Raw genomic sequence first — 20850 nt, forward strand, 5'->3', positions numbered from 1 at the left:
AGTCAAAGATGCATTTTCCATGCAATCCAGTCCTCAGCCAGCATACCGGCTCCAGAGTCAGGCAGCATTTGGAACACACAAGCAGCTTTAGGTCCATGAAGTGAGTACTGGACTAAGGAGCAGAACCAGCCACTGTGCCTGTGGTCTAGGATTCTTACACTTTTTCTTATATCCTATTGTTTTACATGTTTAAGTATTTGCCTGCAAGGATGTCTGTGTACTATATGTGTCCTGGTGTGTACAGAGACCAGAGGAAGATGTCAGAATCCCTGAAACTGAATTTACAGACGGCCGTGAGTCACCATGTGGGTGCTGGGAATAGAATTGGGGCCTCTGGAAGAGCAGCAAGTGCTGCTGGGCCATCTCTCCAGCCTTACTTTCCCTTTACTTTCCTATCACAGGAGAGGAAGTCTGCAGCTCTTCCTGTAGCTGTCAAGAAAAACTCCATGTGCCATTTCTAATCTATCCACACACTTGCCTGTGGGGGAAAACAGCCACTGCAGAGTTAGCTCAGAAGAAAAGCAGAGACGAGGAGGAGGCTGGGCCACCTGAACAGACGGCTATAGTATTCCTTACACTGAACTGCTCTTATTTCCTGACTAAGTGCATTGTCCTGTCTTCAAGAGTTTCAGTGATCTACCTGGACAGATGCCTTCCTAAGTGTTACCTGCTTTTCTGGATTCATCTTTTATTGCAATATATTTATAGTAAGAAAGTAAGAAAAGGCATGAAAATAACACAAATACTCAAAGGACACACATACACATGTGCACACACAGATAAACATCATAAAAATATGCCGAACAGCATGGATGTGCATCTATTATGATCCAAAACTCACTTGGTCAGCACACTGCAGAAGAGAGGCACATAGGGCCTCAACTCTTCTGGAAGGGTGTTTAAGCTGGAAAAGGCTCGGAAATAGACCATGCCGTTGGTGGGCTGGGGGCAGTACTGCACAGGGACATCTCCAGCTGGAAAAGAGAAAAGCAATCCTTTTGGTTTAGTTAATAAAATTTGAATGGGTTTGCTGTTGTTATTGAAGCAGGGTCTCCTGTAGATAAAGCTGTCCTTGAACTAGATGTTTATCGAAGGATAGCTTGGAGTTCTTGATTTCTCCTGTTGGGATTAGAGGTAGGGGGCTTTTACGTCTGGTTTAAGCAATGTTGGGATGGAACTCAGAACCCTGTGCATGCTGGGTGAGCTCTCTACCAACCGAGCTACATCTCCAGCCCCTCATCATTCTGTAAGAAACCATGCTGCTGCTATTCCAGAATGAAGGCTTAGAGCTTGAAAGAGACAGGCACAGACTGTTCGTTTCCTACAGCTGATCTGCGCTTCTTCCTGCACCTTCCTTACAGTATGGGATGGTAAGACTGCAGAGGAAGGGAGGCCCTGCTTGCTGAAGCACTGGATGGAAAAGAATCATGCTTTTCTGATTTCTCAGCTGACTCCAGCAGCATCTGAGCAGCTTCACCTGCATCTGAGTCCCATAAAGACAGCTTTGTTTATCAGCATGCTTACGTCCGTGCTGATGGTCATTCCCACGGCACCTGACTCCATTGCTGCATCTGTAAATGCTGCTGGCCCCCTTCCCAGTGAGGCCCCCCACCCTTCAGGAACAGTGCATACTGCCCTGTCCTCTGCAAGGCCTCATTCTGTCACAGGACACTGTGACCTTAGGACGTCTCCAACCCCATCTCTTGGGGTAAGTTTTCTAGATTCTGTTTTATATCCTCCCTCTCCGAGCAGAGTGCCTGAAATTGAAGAGGAATGAAAACTTTTGTGGATGATTGATTTACTGTCTCTACTTGTTGAGATTTACTTCTAAATAAAAATGCAAGAGGGACTGAAGGGATTACTCAGTGGTTAAAGTGGCTGCCTCCCAGGCGTCAGGACCAGAGTTTGTTTCTCCAGACATCCATGTAAAATGCCATACAGGCACAACAGCTCACCTGTAATTTTAGCTTTGAAAGTCGGAGATGGGACTCCATGGAAGGGGCTGTCTAGCAAGACTAGTCATATCAGTCAGCTCTGGTCTCTGATTAAGAGACCTTGCCTCAATAAAGAAGTTTCAAAGTCAATGGAGAATGATTTCCAATGCCATCCTCCACATACACATGCTCCCCACATGTTCACTCGACCACATACCTGTACACCCAGAGTCACCCCCTTCCCACACACACATGAAAATGATTTCTAGGAGTACTCATTCCCTCCCTCCGCCCCCTCTCAGCTAAATACACAAACCTAAGCCAATAAATCAGACATGGTAAGTGAGAAAAATCACTGTTAAAATAGGCAAGGCAGGTTAGAGATGCCTCACAGGGAACAGCGCTTCTACCCTGGGGATGGCAGGCAGTGCTTGCCCAGCATATAGCAGGCTCCCGGTTCCAAAATCAAACCAGATGAAACCCATCCCATCAGCCACAATGCATAGTAAAGCCCAACTTCTCAATCAATAAGCAACTACCCTGGCCACTCACAAGGTCATGTGGCAACACCTTCCAGGGAAATGCTATTCCAGAGACAATTGTCTCTCATGCCACCAACCACAAGCAGAGGAAAACAGCAACTCTGAGATCTCTGGCGGTGAGACAGGAAGCCAAGAGCACCCCCAGACACTGTCCTTTCTCTGTAACTCCGCAGTGCCTAACCTTGCCAGGTGTTTATTTTTCCCCACACACCCTCTCCCATGATGACAGCCAAGCTAAAAGCTAGAGTGAGGGAAGGGCCCAGAGGATTCCTACAGTCTTCAAAAGCCTGTCCGAATTCAACCAATTTCCTCGACACCATCAAATCTACTTCCAGAAAGAAACAAAGCTTCTTAATTCACAAGGACTGGAGAAAAGCTCAGTTGGTGAAAACAAAGGGCTTGAGTTTGATCCTCACAATCCCTTTTTTAAAAAAAGGAGCCAGGAGTGGAGGTGCACACTGGTAAACCCCAAGCTGGGAGATGGAGACAGCTCACCAGCCTAGCTGAACTGCAAAATCCCAAGTCCCAGTGAGTGACACTGGTGACAGCGTCTTGAAAAACAGGTAAATTTTACGTGAGCAGATAGACACAAGAATAAACTTTGGGCCCTACACACACACACACACGCACACACATAGATGCATATACACACACATGCACATACACAAGCAAGCAGACACACACAAGCATACACATGCACGCAGACACATGCACATGGGCGAGCATGCCCATGGGCACATGCACACATACATGTATCCATGTATACACACACATGCACAAACCAAACAATAATAATAAATAATAAACAATAAACAGCAGGGCTATATAAACAAGTTGCTTACTCCGATGTTTTCTGGAAAACATCTAAAATGTGACCCAGCCTGTTTGCAAACTGTTTCTTAATGCAGTCAAAAAACCCAGGCACCCACGAGAAGGACTTGATAGTGACCTGCGAGGGCGATGTCAAACTTAGTGAAAGGCATGATGGGCTCAATGTCAGAGACTTTCAGTGCTGGGAGACAGGAGGCGTCTTGAGGTTTACTTTGCTGCGTTCGTAATTCTAAACCTAAAGAGGAAGAAAAAAAGTGAAAATGAAAACCAAACAAAGCGCTGACTGAAAAAGTTTTAGGGCTTTATGCTCTTGGTCTACTAGTCTTCATTCTATAAGATCCAAAGTGAGCCACCAAGGCCACAGGAAGATAGGACCTGATCATCCAAGCACATAATGTTCCTGCCACATGGTGTCTAGGCCACCTGATGTCACTGCAACAGCCTGCAACTACCCCGGCACCCCAACTGCCCTTGCTGGTGTGCACTCATAGTGACATTTGAAACACTCAGCTATTTTTCTTTTTCCTTCCCTCTAATCAAAAGGTCACTCATGGTAAGGACTTCAGTCTCTCATGGCAGTCAGACACCAAAAACACTGATATCAACTTAATAAACCTTTTCCCATTGCCGGGCATCTTCTGACTGGACTTTAACCTAGGAAGCAACCATGAAAGGCACCAGCACTGTGCCTATGGAAGAGCTCTGCAGAGACTCTGGACAGAAGGGGACACCTCTGTGACATGAGCATCATTAACGTCTCATGCTACTGTTCTACTTTAAGTTTTAACTTGACACAACTTGGAATCACCGGAGTCTCAATGAAGAACCATCGATCCAGGCTGGACTTGGGAATCTCTGAGAGGGACTGACTAATGGAGGTAGGAAGACCTGTCCTGATGTAGGTGGGACCACTTCATGAGCTGGGCTCTGAATTGCATAATAATGAAGAAAGCTAGCTGCGCACAAGCAAGTAGGCAAGCGGGCATGCACGTATTCTCTGCACTCTGATCTGGACTCTGGGATGTGTGGTGATAGCTGCTCACGTTCCTGCCACCTGAACTTCCCTATGATGGATGGCCTATAACCTGGAGCTGGGAACTGAAATAAATGAACCATGTGAATTTTCTGATATGGCCAAATGTCATGGTTAGAACCCATTATGACATATCTGTAAGTCTATAGGTGTCCAAAAAATACCTTGTCTCTAACTAGTAGGAGGAAAAGTTCACTAGCTTGTATGGAGGGTGGAGAAAGTGCAAGCATTAAGACAGATGTATGGCATTTAAAACAAGCAGAACTGTCCTGTTGTCAAGTACTGGGTTCCTTTTTTTTTGGGGGGGGGTGTTAGAGGAAGACAGGCACAGTGGCTTTCATTTGAGAACTACTGATATAATTAATTGCATTCCCAGGCTTGCAAGCACAAGCCTATAATCCCAGCTACCCAGCAGCAGTGTTGAGTTTTTATCTCAAAATAAACAGTGAAGAGGTTAGAGACAGAGCTTAGCGGGAATGCATTGCCCAGCTCACACAGCACCCTGAGTTCACGCTCCAGAAATATCAGGCTAATAATGAGAATCAGATGCATCACATCAAATCAAGTAAGCCGCGTCACCCCAACCCCGCTGACCTTTCTGATAGATCTGCTGCTTGTCCGCCTGGGAGAGAGAATTCACCTTTTGCGCTAGCTTTTCCGTCTCCATTTGCGTTTGTTTCTCATAATATTTGTCATCCGGTTTCATGGATAAAGTCATCTTGTGCTGATTGTTCTGCCGGCACCATGGCAACAACAACCCAGATTAAAACACAATTGAGTGAAATGAAATCCAAATGAATTAGAACATCCAAGAGCAGCGTGCAACAGGGTCTACAGTTCTGTTTATCCACTTCTCAGATAGCGAGAATTTCACTGGGGCTGCCGGGCAGCTATGAGCACAGAGGCCATCTAAAACACTTGCAACCATACCTGCTATAGGGTCAGCACAGGAGCCATAGGTGCTGTTACTACCATTGGGCCAACTGTAACCATTGTCTTTCCCAAAATGTACATCTTGGGTGTAAAGAAAACCTGTACTTTCTAATATTCTGAATTATTTTAGAGATAAGAGAACTCAAATTTAATTTTTATCTAGTACTATGAATTTCTGAAGGGTTAGAGCTATAATCTTTTGTTTGCCTTGAGACAGGGTCTCAGGTAGCTCAGGCTGGCCTCAAACTTTCTAAGCAGCCAGGGATGACCCTGGACTCCTGATCATCTTGCCTCTGTTTCCCAGTGCTGGGATGACAGGCATGGGCTACCATGTCCACCTCTGACACAATACTTAATAATTCATCAGTTTATAAAGTATGTGAACAAACCAGATGTTGACCAAATATACAGGAAAAATAGCAGATGTTCTTAGCATGCTTCTGTTATTTACCTCAACAGTGAAGCATCTGTATATGACGTTCAGCAAAGGGAGCCCTGTGGATTAGCATACAGTAAGAACTCCCAAGAGTTGGATGCGGTGGACTTGCCTGTTATCCCAATACTCAGGAGGAAGAGACAGAGAGGCCGAGAAACTAGCCTGGGTGTGTATGCCAAGACTCGAAGTGTGTATGAGGGGTATATACAGGACACAGAAATCATTGGTTAAATGATCACATTCCTTGTCCCAATCAATGGCAATTCTTACGAGAAAGCTATCCTTCAAAACAGGTAACAGTGTGACTCTCAGTAATTAAGCAGAGTACAACAGAAAATACACAGCCAAGTACAACTTGTTAGAAAGAAGGAATCAGGCATTGATAACTCACTCTATACTTGCAAATTACTGTAACGAACTAAGTGCTGAACATGCACTAATCTAGAAAACAGAATTTAAGGCATGTAAGCACAAGTATTTCTTATTACATATGCATACATACACATATAATTTATTAACAGAAACTTACATAAATTGTGATCTTAATTTCACATTTTTCAATAACTTCATATTTTTCAATATCTTGAACTCTAACTACCAAGTTATAAACAAAAGTTTCTCCAGTTTTCTTACCTTAAAATACTGCTCTACTTTTTCTTGTAAAAACTTTGGATTTTCCTTAAGGCACTGCCTAAATTTAGTCAACTGATTTCCCATCTGCAGGAGCTCCACGGGGTCCCCGTCATGATTCCAGCAAGAGGCTATATACTACAACAAAGAAATTTAAATATCCAGGCAGTGTTATCACCTCAGAAAAACTAGGCGGCCCCAGTAACCACCAAAGGTTGACAGTCTATTATGATACCAGTGTCTACTTAGACACACCATGGTGAGGAGTGGGAACATAGTTCAGTTTGTGCAGTACTTGTCTGGTATGTTCAAGGCCCTGGGTTCAATCCCTAGTAGCCTAAATCTATTTCATGTAAGAACACAATATTCCTAAACAGCCAATCAAGGGGCTGGAGAAATAGCTTAGATGACGAAGTATTTGCTGTGCAAGTACTTGAGCTCCAGGACCCATATGAAAAAGATGGAAGCCAAGCCTGGTGCTACATGTCGGGAAGGTGGAGAGAGGTGGGTCCCTACGGCTCATTGCCAGGCCGCCTCACCTACTTGGTGAGAGGCCAGAGAGAGACCCTGTCTTAAGAAAGAAACGGTGGAGAGTAGCTGAGGAGCAACATCTGATATTGCCCCCCAGGTTTCCACATAGACATCTAGACTCACACACACACACACCTTCGTATACACATTCACTTGCACACTTACATACATATGCACAGGCAAACAAAAGAGAACTAACAGCCAATTAAACAAGCTAATTCAAGAATAATGAAAAGAACTGCAAGGCAGCTCAGTGGTAAAGACAACTACTGCTCTTGCAGAAGACCCACGTTCAGTTCCCAGGGGATCCAGTGCCCTCCCTGGCCTCCAACGGCTCCTGCACACACACAGCGCACATAAATTCTCATAGGCATTCACCCTTACATGTACACTTAAAAACATCTTTAAAAGGAAAGAAAAGCTAAATTATAAGTATATTTGTAAATGATTTGAAACTAAATCATGAACATATTTGCATTTGATTCAGGATAGTAGAAGTTTCAAAGCTCAAATAAAAAATTAATTATCAATGTTTGTGAATATATTTAGTACTGTCAAGAATTAAGTTCTGGGGAACATCATGGTGTACACCTGTAACCCTGGCATCCAGGATGCTGGAACAGAACTGAGCTTGGGCTACATGGCACGACTTGTTTCAAATAAAAATAAAATACATCAATTAAAAAAAAAACTCAGAAAGAGTTATTAGTTATAAAACCCAAGCAGTAGCAACAAGAGCACATACTGACGTCAGCGCCAGGCCAAAGCTGGTAGACTGATGCTTCATCTGGATTTCGATTTTATGAAGTAAAGCTTCAATCCGGTCATCTTCAAATCCTTTCCTAAAAACACCCAAATAACAAGTGAGATGCTGTGAAGAAAGAGGTCTTAGAAGCACATGGTGGCAGCGGTAATACCGAAACAATTAAACAAGTGACATATAAGGGCGGACTAAATAGGGAAGGAAGGAGAAAGGGGTGGGGCATAAAGATGGGGGACAGCAAGAACAAATCATATGCACATATACACACACATGAAAATGTCACACCATCCATTACTGTGTATGCTAAAAATATCCAGAATATAAATCAAATATACAAATAACTGCACATGTCACACGTTATACTGAAAGGAGGTTGGCAGTGCCTGCAGTGGGGATGGCTCAGTCTCCGTCCTGCAGGTCACGCATGAAGAAAGGACGGAAGCAGGTCACCAGGACCCTCGCACGTACTCAATAACTTCTTCGATTGTCCTGTCTATGATCTCTCTGACGGTCTTGACATCTTTCTCAGCAATCCCTTGGAGGCCAACATTGAAGTAAGCCTCCCTCGTGTAGCCATTGTATCTAGAACACAAAAGCAAACGATGCATCAGCCAAGTACTTTCGTTTGGGATGTACCTTCCTGACATATCACCTAAAGACATCTGACTCAGGATCCCACTGAAGAATGCATTAAAGCAAAGTACCAAAGCAATGCTCCCAGACACTTCTAGTAGCTAGTCAAATGCACAATCATAGCCTATCTGCGTTATGAAAAAATAATTCTAGAAACAGTAAACTGCTGAGTTTGACAATAACTTAGAATTTTAAGGAATACTTAATGATAATGAATTTTAAGACACAAAGTAAGAGGTACTGGGGTAAAATGCCAATAAATCCAGGCCTTGGAACACAGAAAAGCCTGTAGTGCCAGCTACCCCAAAGACTGAGGCAGGAGGACTGAAAATGCAAGGCCAACCTGGGCAAATCAGTCAATCAATCAAACTATCAGGTCAATCAATCAAATTAACTGTATCAATCATGTCAGTTTCCACCAAACCAACCAAATCACCCACCCCTCAACAACATTAAATCCTATCCATAACAATAAGTCAAACCAATGACCCAAGCAAGTCAACCAAATCCAACCGAAGAAATGCAACTTACCCAACATCAGGGGAAAAGTCTGTGCCGAGTCCAGATTCAATCAAAGCTTTGTAAAAGGGGGAATTAGGCCCAGAAATCAGGAGGGAAGACAGAAGGTTCAGCGTGAAGGCTTCAAAGGTGTCAGTGATGCTTCATGGGGGGAAGAATAAGTGAGGGTGGGTAAGAAGGGAACACAAGGGGAAATTGCTGGTGGCTACACACTTATTCTTTTCTTCTTTCTTTCTTTCTTTTTTCTTTTTGGTTTTTCAAGACAGAGTTTCTCTGTGTAGCTTTGGAATCTGTCCTGGAACTCGCTCCATAAACCAGGCTGGCCTTGAACTCATAGAGATACAACAACAGCCTCTGCTTACTGAGTGTTGGAATTAAAGGCATGAACTAGCAGCACCTGACCCACATTTTCCTTTTTAAGATGTGTGTAAACATATTTATACGTGTTTGTAGCTGCTCATGTACACACGACACAACCTCACGAGTCAATCTTTGGGTGCCATCCAGCTTGCTTTCGCAGACAGGCTCTTTTATTTTTACCAGGAATTTCTGACTCTGCTAGACTGGCTGGACAGCGACCTGAGGATCTTGTCCATCTTCACTCCCTGCCCCGAGCACTTAGATTACAAGTTTGTGTCGCCATACCCAGTTTAAAGTTCTCGGATTGAATTTAGGTTCCCCTGCCTACATAGTAAGCATGTTCCTGATGGAGCCATTTCTATAGCCCTAAGAGCTTTTAAAGTTATTCGAAACCACTCTTAAATTAGTACCTGCATCTCCAATCAAGCCTAATTTCTACTGAAGATTCCTGAATTTTTACTTTAATAATTATATGAGGTGGGGGAGCTCAGAACCGACAAATTAATTTGGTGTCACATCAAATGTTACCACAAGATGGACTGCCATGTCTTTTGACATACTGCAGGTTTGGCAACAGGACCATATCAGCACCGTAAGAGACCGGAGCTACAGGCAGCGGCCAGAGCTCGGGTGGGGTAAAAGAGCTCTGTTCTTCCTTTCTGAAGAGCTCTGCAGGGCATGAATCTGATGCTGCTCTTCAGTAAATCTCTAGTTGCAAAGTCTTTTTTGTGGCACATTCTCCCGAGGATAACGTTCACGGGGCACTTACCCCTGGAGCAGACCAGTGAACCCCCAAAAGCTAAACAATTAAAAGCAGCCTCTTTTGTGGAAGTATTTAATTTTATTGAATCAATTCACATTAATATATACTAAGTAGAGAAGGTGGGTCAGCTGGTAGAGTACTTGCCTAGCATGCACGAAACCCTGGGTGCATTTCCCTGCACTACATTAAAGACCAGTGGTGGTGACACACACTTATCGTAAGCAGGAAGAGCTGAAGTTCAAGGTCATCCTTAGCTACTAAGTCAGTTCCAAGCCAGACTGAACTCTGTGTGAACATGTGTGTGTATGTATATACAATAAGAAAATAATTTTCCCTTGATTGACTGGCAGAATTGATTGTCCCAACCCCATTTCTGATATTATTAAAAACTTGGCATTTGTTCTCTATTGCTAAAAAGTGCTGGATTCCCGGATCGTCCTACCTGTCCATTAAATCCCTCCCGATTGGTGAACTATCTAGCCTTCTAATCTGCCTATTTTCTTGCTATCTGCCAGCATACACTTTACGACACATACTTACTCTGGTAAGAGGAAGCTAACGCTGACAGTAGTTTGCTTAGAGGCATCCGTAGCTAACGAGTCTGGGCCGCATGTTATATGGAATTCTCTCTGCAAAATGACATGATGCTTTAGGCAGGCACTGAGCATGGACCAGCCATAGGTCATCTAGACAGGTCAAACCCTTGGCAGTAACTTAGCGTCTAACAAATAACCACAATCTTAGCCTTGGAAAGCTTAGAAACACAGAAGATCCCAAGATAACTCTCAATATATGGGCACGACGTCATCCACGTCTTCGTTTCAGTACATTTAACAGGCAAGATAAGAACACTGACAAAGAGTGGATGGGGCACTCACAGGCTTGTCCCAGTGCTGCTGGGCCGGCACGGCTGTACTCGGCTCCATTTTCTGAAATTTACTCAGGGCCTCTTCATGAATTTGCTTCAGGTGCTGTTCCAGCGGAAAGTTGCCGTACGTGAAGAACCTGGGAATTCCAGGGAGCATAGCACCTTATTTGCTTGAAATGAACAGGAATCAACATGGAAGGATTCTGCATGAGACGGAGGATGCAAGGTATATATATACCTTGTAACAATAACAGGTAATCTCCCCATGAATGGGAACTACATAGAGGGATTAATTTTTGCTTTGAGATAGTCTAACCACACAGCACATAGGAGGACTTGGTTAAATGCAACAAAAATTATTTAATTTTATTTTGAGCCTGCTATAAAGGCATTGCAAAAACCAAATAAGCTGCTATGGCATGCAATGTATATTAGAATGTATCTAAGGCTGGCAGTCCAAAATAAGAAATTCATAAAATTCAGCATTAGGCTACAATTACCAGACTGCATGTTTTTAATATAATGCACTTACGTAATCATCACGAGAAAAGGCTACAAACGATAGTGGCAATCTTTCTTTTCTATTAAGAGCTGCCATTTAAAGTTCAACTATTAGCCTGGTATGGTGGCATAAGCCCTTAAATCCCAGCACTTAGTAGGCAGAAGCAGGTGGATCTCCGTGAGTCTGAGGCCACCTGATCTACATAGCGAATCTCAGGCCAGCCAGAGCTACACAGCGAGACCTTGTCTCAAAAGGCAAACCAAACCAAACAATCAATATGCACAAATATATACATAACTAACCAAATGAGCAAAAGAACAACAAAAAATAAAGTTCAATTATATCATTTATTCACCATACAGAGCACTCAATCTGCCAAAGACAACAGGAGGATTCTTGAATATGGTGAACATTAGTTTCAGAGTGGACACCACGACTCACAATCTATATGTATTAAGACCGTGACATGGACCAGGGCGGGGAGTTGGGACTCCAGCAGAGGTGACTGTAAAGGTGGTTTGTAACCATTAAATGCTGCCAAGTGACAGTTACGGCTGTAGATGTTGACAGTGAGGCCTCAGTTTGGGCCATAGGAGAACTAAAGCAACACCATCTTACTCAGAGCTATGAATCTGTTCAGCAAACACATTTTCCTTCAATGAGAAGCCACATTACTTAATCCAAGAACTGTAGGAAGGCAAGTAAGTCAACTATTGGTCCACCATCCAAACTCTACCCTCCACACTACCTGGCATTGCTTGGGTGATAGTGAGTCGCATGGAACTCTTTCAGCTGCTCCCACGTGAGCTCTGGGATGCACAGTGGGTCCCCGCCCGAGACCACAGAGTACGTATGGTCAGGAAGAAGCTTGTTCTGCAGGTGCTGGGAGAATATCCTCTCATTGTCTGTCTTGAAATTGAAAAGAAGTAAGTTAATGAAAATGTAATGTAAATCAAACGCCAATGCTACCTACAATCCACAGGGATGCAGTTTAATTTAGCATCCAAGTTCTTCATAAACTGTGGACCCCAGGGCTGGCTCTCTTAGAAGCGCAGTGTGAAGTCAGAGAGAAGGGAATGGTGAGCAACTGATGGATGTGCAAGAATTTGCTGGGCCACGAACTATACAGACACAAGGATGTTACTACCATGGATATCATGAAAAAATGATAGCAACTGGAGTATTAAAACAAATTTGCTATACAGAGGCCACAAGAATCAGAGATGGTACTGGTATATACAAACATCCCATGTGCTTCCAAAAGAGTAAGCTGGCCAGGGCAGGCCTTCACATTCCATGTCATGTGTAATGAGACCTGGCCCTCCCACCACCAAAGGGTTCTGCTCTCAGTACTGATGCCACACAACTGAAGGTGTATTAGAATATTAAATAACCACAGGTCTCTCAGATTTCATGTGAATATACATTTCAAAATTTTAGAAAGGTGGGCTGGTGACGGAGGAGGAAGGGGTGTTGAGTGGTTAAACAATTTGGTGCAAAAGTATGATGACTTGAGCTCAAATCCCCAGAACACACATAAAGCTGGATGTGTTAGCGACCCTCTGTAAACGTAGAACTCCCACTGCATGATGGGATGTGGAAAAAGGACAACATGCGGATGTTCATGGGTCAGACTGCCTGGTGTGAAAAACAAGGGAGCCCACCTTAAACAAGGTGGAAGGTGAAGACCAACACCTTATGCTGCCCTCTGCCCTCCACACGCACCACGGTATGTTAGAGCCTGCATACCATGAACATGCTACATACAAATAAATCCTCTTTTTTTTACAGAGATAATTATAATGCAGTAGAAATGAGGAAGAACACTTACAAACGCCCCTTTCATCTCATTAAAGACGACTCCTTTAAAGATCAAGGGAGACTGAGGGTCACTTGGATTCTCATGTTCCAGACGCCATCCTTCCTGCCTAAATAAACAGTAGGTGGATAAATAAAAAGCGGTCCGGAGCAGACTATTAAAGCCCAAATCAAACAATAATCCTTGCATACCAGAAGTCCAGTTCCCTTAAGCATGGGAAGAAAGTAGCATCCAGATACACTGAGAGGAGGTTCTGAAAATCTTTGGGATTTTGTGTGGAGAACGGATACATCGTATAGTCGCTAGCTGGGGAGAAAAGAAGAGACAGATTTTAAAACATATGAAATGTCTCTGGAAATGCGTCACTTCTTAACACCCTTCAGTATTTAACCCTCGTTGAAACAGAAGGGAAAACCCTGCACTTGGCATTTCCACCCAGCTCATCACTTGGAGCCTTAACCTTTCCCGAACCCCAATGTCTTCTCTGAACAGACACTGGCACCAACTCTTCAGTGACCTTTTCTTTGCTTTGATCAACTGCTTGACTTGGGATGCTCCACTGGTTTAATTGATAAAACTGACTGACTGATTTAACTACACAGTCTTGCAGATGCTATAGGGCTATCTCCAAATTTGTTTTGAACTTTATAAAAAAAAAACAAACCCTCCCATACCGTTGTTCTAAAACTGCAGTTTTCATTTACTTACTTGTTAACTGTGTGTGTACATACATGTGTGTGTATGTGCTTGTGTACTTAGGTGTATGTACACATGTGCTTGTGTGACTAAAGAGGCCAGAGGTTAAGGCTGGTACTTTTGTCAATCACTCTGCACCTTACATTGTAACACAGGGTCTTACACTGAACGCAGAGCTCACCAATTCAGCTACATTAACTGGCTAGAAAAGACAAAAGCTCCTGTGCCTCCACCTCTCCTGCAGTAGGATTATGGGTACACATCACTGCCCCTGGCTTTCACGTGGGTGCTGGAGTTTTGAACTTAGGTCCTTGTGCTCATGCCAAGCACTTTATCAACTGAGCCACCTCCCCAGTAGCTAGTACTCCTATTTCTATAATTAAACCAAAATGTAGCTTTCCCAAAACAATTGAGTTTCTAGCATCTTTTACCTAGTCTAGGGAGTTACAAAAATTACTCTACTACATTAATGGCTCTTTTTCTCTTGGAAAATAATTTAATTCACCTACTAAAATCTGATAGAGCAAACATGATTTGATTCAGGACATCAGTCTTACCTGTGAAGGCATTCATAAATGTGGACAGTGACCTGTTGAGCATTTTGAAGAAAGGATCTCTGCATGGATACTTCTGAGAACCACAGAGAACTGTATGCTCAAGAACATGAGGGACTCCAGTGCTGTCCATCGGGGTCGTCCGGAACTGGACACTGAGGGCAAGGAAAGACGACAACAGGTGAGGAGAGGTTACCCTAAGATTCTCTAACAGAATTCCGGAACCTGTGGCCACCCCGCATCTTTAAAAATCATTCTCCTATCTCAGTCTTTTGCTAAAGACTATAATGTATGAATCACTGAGTCATACTGTAAAATTGCACTGTATCTAGATGATAGAATCTTTAGATGAATTCATATACTCTTCCTTTTTGAGAAGAGGTAGAAAAAGATTCTTGCTCTACAGCTGAACCCGGCCTGGAACTCACTATGTAGCTTAGCCCCACCTAGAACTTACAGCAATACTCCTGCTTCTGTCTCCCTAGTACTAGGTTTACTGACGGGCCACTATGCCCAGAAAGGGACACTGTTCCCTAGCATTTCAGGACAGATGGCACATGTGTTAGACAGACATTCAAGAACAAACTCTTCAAAGGAGCACACACCTGAATAAGTTGTTTTTGTCCTCCCTCGCCAGGTGCAAGTATCTGGCTCCCGTATTGTCATGGTTGAGCTTGACCGCTGTCAGGAACAGCTCAGGGACAGGAGTGACCTGAGGAGAGAAGGGCAGTGTGAGCAAGCACACCGAGCAGCATGGCTGCCTTCAACAAGCCAGGAGAGCCAGCCTCTGTTCTCGTCTGTGTGTGGCACACACACACGCGTGCATCCACACACATGCATGCGCATGCACAAGCGTGCATGCACACATACAGCATCCTGTCACACACTCACATCAGCTTTCATGCAGTCACAAACCATCCATACTATGAGAGCTATACCATTATCCTTCTCTTTTCTCAGAGGGTAACTTGTCCACTTCTCTACAGGAAGTTCCTGGCAGAACTATAGTTAGAACCAAGTCTCCTAATGCAAACTTAGGGGCCCTGATACACAGATGACATGAATAAATTCGGCTCTTGATACTTGTGTAAATCCAGCTGATTTCAGGTTTCTGAATTTACTCAAATAGACGATCAGTGTACTTAAAACCAGGAGGTACTGTGATGCCTGCCCAACCATAGCTCAGGGCAACTATTTTCAAACAAGAATTACCCTTTCTTCCTTGCTTCTCTTTTGTTTGAAACGTAAGGAAAAGATCACAGCAATTTGAACCAGGTCTTCATTACCAGCAACTTGTATTACAAAATCAGATTCCTCTTGTGGCCTTTCAGGGAGCTCACAATGCTCTTACCCCACTTGTGTGACTCATCACGCCAAGACCTATCCCGGAACTACTGCTCCAGTTTCACTGGCCTTGCTTACTTCTTCATGCTTATCAGATTCTGGTTTTTGCTGCAGCTGCATGCGGCTTTCTAGTTTAAAAGTTCTGCCTTCTTGTATTTGTTAAATACAAGCACAGTATAAAGCCTGGGACCAAAAACTTGACGTGTGGAATTTTCTTTCATATGTGTATGTGTTTAAGACAGGATATATACAAAACAGGGTATTCCAGGTTGCTGTGAACTTGCTAAATATCCAAAAATGACCCGGAACTCATCATCCTCCTGTCTCTGCCGTGCATTTATAGGCATATACCACCAACAGGGTTTCACATGGTGTTAGGGATCAAACCCATGGCTTACTGGATCCTTGACAAGCATTCTACCAACTAAGCGACATGACCACCCCAAATTTTTCAATAATTACAATAAATAAAAAAGTAATATGAAGGAAGGTTTGAACCTAAAAGTAAAAAATAAAGACAAGAAAAAGAACCAGCGAAACCTATTTTTAATGTAAATTAAGTAAATACTGGTGTACCATCTCTTCTTTATAATTCCAAGAAAAACAGCTAGAAAGGGTTCCATGCAAGTCTAGAGGCAGTATACTGATGACAGAGTGTAAAGGAGGAGATGAAGGGGACAGCAAGCAGCATCTGTAGTCATCACAGGGAATGATCAGGCTTGGCTGCAGACATGTCAGTGTGTCTGACTACAAAGGCCCTCCTTTGGTAGTGGAGGTGAGGGTCATTTTCTAATATCTGAAATGATTGAGGCTTTAAAGGGTACAATTAAGGTCTGGCCATCATTTCATGTGGAAGCCCCCTGAAGCACCTGCCATGAGTCAGGAAGCTTACCAGGTCCTGGCGAGGCAAGGACAGAAACCACAGTCTCTTCTCTGCAAGCTCTCATCGGCCAGCAGAATGTATACCAACCTCGATTCATAAAGAATGTGGCAAGGTGGATGGGTGGGTGGGTACCTGCTTGACGGTGAAGCCGTGGATCTTTTCGCCCACTTTATACTGCAGAGCTCGTTCACAGGCTTGATCACTCCTCCCCCTCCACACTTTGTGGTGCGCTCTGCGGAGTTTAAAGGAAGGGTGTCAGAGTTAGTGAACGTCCTGGAAAGTTGTTTGGTTAAGTACCGCAGTGACATATATAAATAACCCCTCAGGATAAAGATAACTAAATAAAGGGGACTTGTACCCCGAATCTTCCAAGATCTTGGACATTTCTAAAAGACTAGTTTCTAGCTATGCTCCGTCTGTTTTAAAAGCACAAGGACTTTGGAAAAGACAGTACACAACTATCATGTGAGCAGATACATTTAGTGTAGGAATGTACATGGATAATAAAAAGATAAAAAGCAAATAAATTTTTAGTCTGGGAGAAATGATTACCCAAAAATAGATGAAGAGTTATAGTCTTGTCAGGGCAATCTTTTTTTTTTTCTTTTCTCGAGACAGGGTTTCTCTGTAGCTTTTGGTTCCTGTCCTAGAACTAGCTCTTGTAGACCAGGCTGGCCTCGAACTCACAGAGATCCGCCTGCCTCTGCCTCCCGAGTGCTGGGATTAAAGGCGTGCGCCACCACCATCCGGCTGTCAGGGCAATCTTGACAAGTAATGATAACATCATTTAAAATAGTTTTTCTATCAAACTGTACGTTTTATGAAGTTTTTAGTATTAAAATCTCAGAAATATCCCTTTTAAAGGTTATATTACAGATGAAAAAGAAAACAACAACAATAAAAAAAAACCCCTCCCTCCAATTCAGTCATTGGCAGAATCAGGAAGACACGCTAAAATCAACTGGTTTTCCTATCTGACAGCAAATTCTAGATTGTGGGTAGAAAGTTTAAGAAACAGTTGGTCATCAGAACAGGATCTGCAAGACAACACAGAGACAAAAGGCTAGGTAGGATGGCTCACTCTTTTTACATTCTGGTCACTGCATTCACAAATAAAACTGCTGCTATCAAGTTCAAACACTCCTAACGCCCACACCCTCACAGAAAACCCACACCCCCATGTTTCCTTATCTAGACTAACAGGGGTTCGGCAGCACTATAAAATAAGGGATTGGATCAGAATAAAAGTCAAACACTTTTTAAATACATCTTTACTTTTCTATTAATTGAGTCGCTACAAAATGTTCGACTCCAGGAGGCACAACTTTATGAACGCTGCAGCTTGTGCAGGAGCCCTAAAGGACTCTGCCTCGTAACAAAAATGAGATGGGTGCAAATCTATTAATGAGAGCCATAAACTGCCTCTATTATTAATTAGACAGTTAAAATCCACATCAAAGCCTGGCTTTACTTCAAACAGCCTTAGTAACTACACTCAGGACCACCCACTCGCTCTCGGAACACCAAAGATCCAAGAAGGGAAAGTGGGTCAGGACAGTGCCCTGAACCTGGTTCCCCTTTGGAGGACCGGTGTCACCCCAACTCGAGCTAGGACAGCAGCTTCTTAGGGAGAGCATGCTCTGACACGCGCCGAAGGGCAGGACTACTTTAGAGGCTCTGATGGATGTAGGAAGTAGGGATGCATGGTTTGGAGAGCTCAGAAGTGGGTTTTTTGGTACCTGAGGCACCTACAAGAAATTTTGGGATGCAGGAGCTCCAGAGAGGGCTGTCACCCGTGCCCAGAGATGGCAGAGACCCAGAAACATCTTGTACCGGTCCCGCCCCTCCCAATCCGCTGATGCCACCCGCCCTGTCTCACCCGCAGCTCAGTCGCTGTACCGCGCACAATCCCCGACGACCGCTGAAGCGCCACATGGCATGTGACCAGCGTGGGTCCAGTGTGGGGGACTGCCTTTAACCTGACGCACGGCGCGGGGCGGGGAGCAACCTCGAGACTCTCATTGGACAAGCGGAATGGAAATGCCTTCTGTAATAGGCTGGAGGGGAGGAAGGCGGTTCCTCCTGCTGTGGGTCGGAGCGAGGTGAGGGGCGGGTGATGGGCGGGCCGCAGAGGAGGACCGGTGGGTGGAGGGGGAGGAGGAAGCAGAGTTGGGAAGGGACTGGAATGGCAAGTGATGGGGAGCTTTGCTGCAAAGACCAGTCCCAAGAAATAGAAGCGGGGCATTTGCTAATGAAGGGCGGTCTGTGGGTTTGGAAGGCTGCGTAGGCAAGTAGGGGCGGAGCGTGTGCTGGCGAATGGTACTTGGGCAAGTTTGTGCCTGGCTAGAGGAGGTACTAGGGGAAAACGTGCAGATGAGGGGGTGGAATTTTGGTAATGAGGAACAAGTCCTAGACAGATAAGCGGCGGGTCAGGTGCAGGTGAGAGTTGGGATGACACAAATGAAGGACCTAAATTTTGCAGTTTAGGGACCAAGTAGGTGCAGATAAGGGGTGGGGCGTTTGCTGGTGAACAGTCCGGGCGAAGCACTGCACTTTAACTCATGAGGGGGCGGAGCATGGTGCCGGACTGTCTGGAGCGAGGTGGTGTGAACCCTGAAATTCTCTTTGGCCCACTCAGATGAAACTGTGATGTCGCTTCGCCCACCGGTAGTCCTAGAGTGACTGGTGAAAAAGATCCAGATTGGTACTTATACAATGTATCAGCCTCTTGGGGTGGTGGCTTCAAGGATGCTACACAGGACTTTAGCCAGATCCCTAACTCCACGATGGAGGAATGGTCTCCTCTCAGATATTCTTCAGTAAACCCTTAGACAGCTCAGAGTTCCAGCAGGGGAAGGTGGTCCACTGTGTCTCTTATTTCTCTGCTCTTTTCTGAGTTTAGAAAGAAGACACTGGTTTGTCTTACGGTGTACAAGGTCCTCACAGGCCCTTCTCAGAACCAAGAAACTGAACCTAAGGAGTTCAGTACCTGAGTGGGCCAGGTGCTCTCGTGTGAATTGGAAGGGATATTTGGGATTCACTATACTTATGAGACTTTGGGTGGAACTAGGAAAATGACATGACAGTTCAGACCTCAATTTCTCTCTCTCTCTCTCTCTCTCTCTCTCTCTCTCTCTCTCTATATATATATATATATATATATATATATATATATATATATATATATATACACACACACACACACACACACACACACACACACATATATATAGTTTTTCGAGACAAGGTTTCTCTGTGTAACAGACCTGGCTGTCCTGGAACTCCTTTGTAGACCAGGCTAGCCTCGAATTCACTGAGATCCTCCTGCCTCTGCCTCCCAAGTGCTGGGATTAAAGGCTTGCGCCACCACCGCCTGACTTCCAGACCAGTTTCTTAAGTTTTCATTCTTGCCTTCACTCTTCTTCTTGCCCCTTGGCCCATTTACGAAGACTCTCCCCTTAAGCTACTCATTTAAAGACAGCTGCTAACAGACGTGTGGAATCTATTTAAACATGGAAGGTGATATACTGTGCTCTGCAGCCATAGACTTCAGCTAAAGTACCTTCTTGCTGATGAACCTAAATGAACCTTGACAAAAGGTGAGACTAGGAAGCTTCGGGTGCCTACAAACACACTGTATTCCTTTCTTCTAAGGAGGAGTGGAGTGAAGCATCTTAATGAGGCTTCACATCGACTCTGTGATCTCCAGGGAGACAGCTGGGTATTATTAACCCTGTTGTGAAGGCTCGGGAATCAGAGGCTCTGGAGTATTATAGTGTTTCCCTCTCTCTATGGAATAGATACTATATAAATCCAGTAATTACCACTTGCTAGTCTTTTCCCACAGGACACAAGCTCACCAAGGATAACCTAGATGCACACACAGTCAGAATTTACAAATACTTATCTCGAGTAGCATTTGACCTAATATTAAGATGTGTATAAGCTAAATTATTATTAATAAAAACAATTGCTGTGTAGAAATGAAAACCATGAACTATAATTTTCAATATTATAAAACACAGGTTCTGTATCACAGTGCAAATCATTATTTTAGTAAGGTTAGCAAGTAAGTTATTTTTAGCATTATCGGTTGTAACCAAGGGGGATAATCAAGTGAGTATTTGGGTTCTAGAGGTTTGCTTGTGATGCCACCAGAAGGTATGGGAATCCTGACTCCAAATACTGGGAGAAAAGGTTTTTAACAGGTAATTGATCCCTAAAAGGAGGCATTAGGGGTAGGATCTACTCCTTTATGTTATGTCTGTGTGTTTTG

The 20850-nt window shown here is 44.0% G+C and overlaps 1 protein-coding gene across 1 annotated transcript in view; it reads right to left on the bottom strand.

The window, feature by feature from the left end:
• Window positions 1-18551, bottom strand: part of Pitrm1 (pitrilysin metallopeptidase 1) — a 29751-nt gene extending 11200 nt beyond the window's left edge. Inside the window, exons 1-16 of the mRNA XM_075970269.1 lie at window positions 18454-18551; window positions 16707-16806; window positions 14953-15059; window positions 14351-14502; window positions 13289-13403; window positions 13110-13206; window positions 12027-12187; window positions 10787-10913; window positions 10449-10537; window positions 8798-8926; window positions 8102-8215; window positions 7616-7712; window positions 6343-6477; window positions 4935-5073; window positions 3426-3542; window positions 842-974 (exon numbers count right to left, since the gene is read on the bottom strand). Coding sequence (XP_075826384.1) covers window positions 842-974; window positions 3426-3542; window positions 4935-5073; window positions 6343-6477; window positions 7616-7712; window positions 8102-8215; window positions 8798-8926; window positions 10449-10537; window positions 10787-10913; window positions 12027-12187; window positions 13110-13206; window positions 13289-13403; window positions 14351-14502; window positions 14953-15059; window positions 16707-16806; window positions 18454-18509 — 1868 coding nt within the window. The 5' untranslated portion in view covers window positions 18510-18551. The remainder of the gene's footprint in view (window positions 1-841; window positions 975-3425; window positions 3543-4934; window positions 5074-6342; window positions 6478-7615; window positions 7713-8101; window positions 8216-8797; window positions 8927-10448; window positions 10538-10786; window positions 10914-12026; window positions 12188-13109; window positions 13207-13288; window positions 13404-14350; window positions 14503-14952; window positions 15060-16706; window positions 16807-18453) is intronic.
• Window positions 18552-20850: the final 2299 nt, after the last annotated feature.

The sequence above is a fragment of the Microtus pennsylvanicus genome, chromosome 4, assembly GCF_037038515.1.
Source record: "Microtus pennsylvanicus isolate mMicPen1 chromosome 4, mMicPen1.hap1, whole genome shotgun sequence".
NCBI lineage: Eukaryota > Metazoa > Chordata > Mammalia > Rodentia > Cricetidae > Microtus > Microtus pennsylvanicus.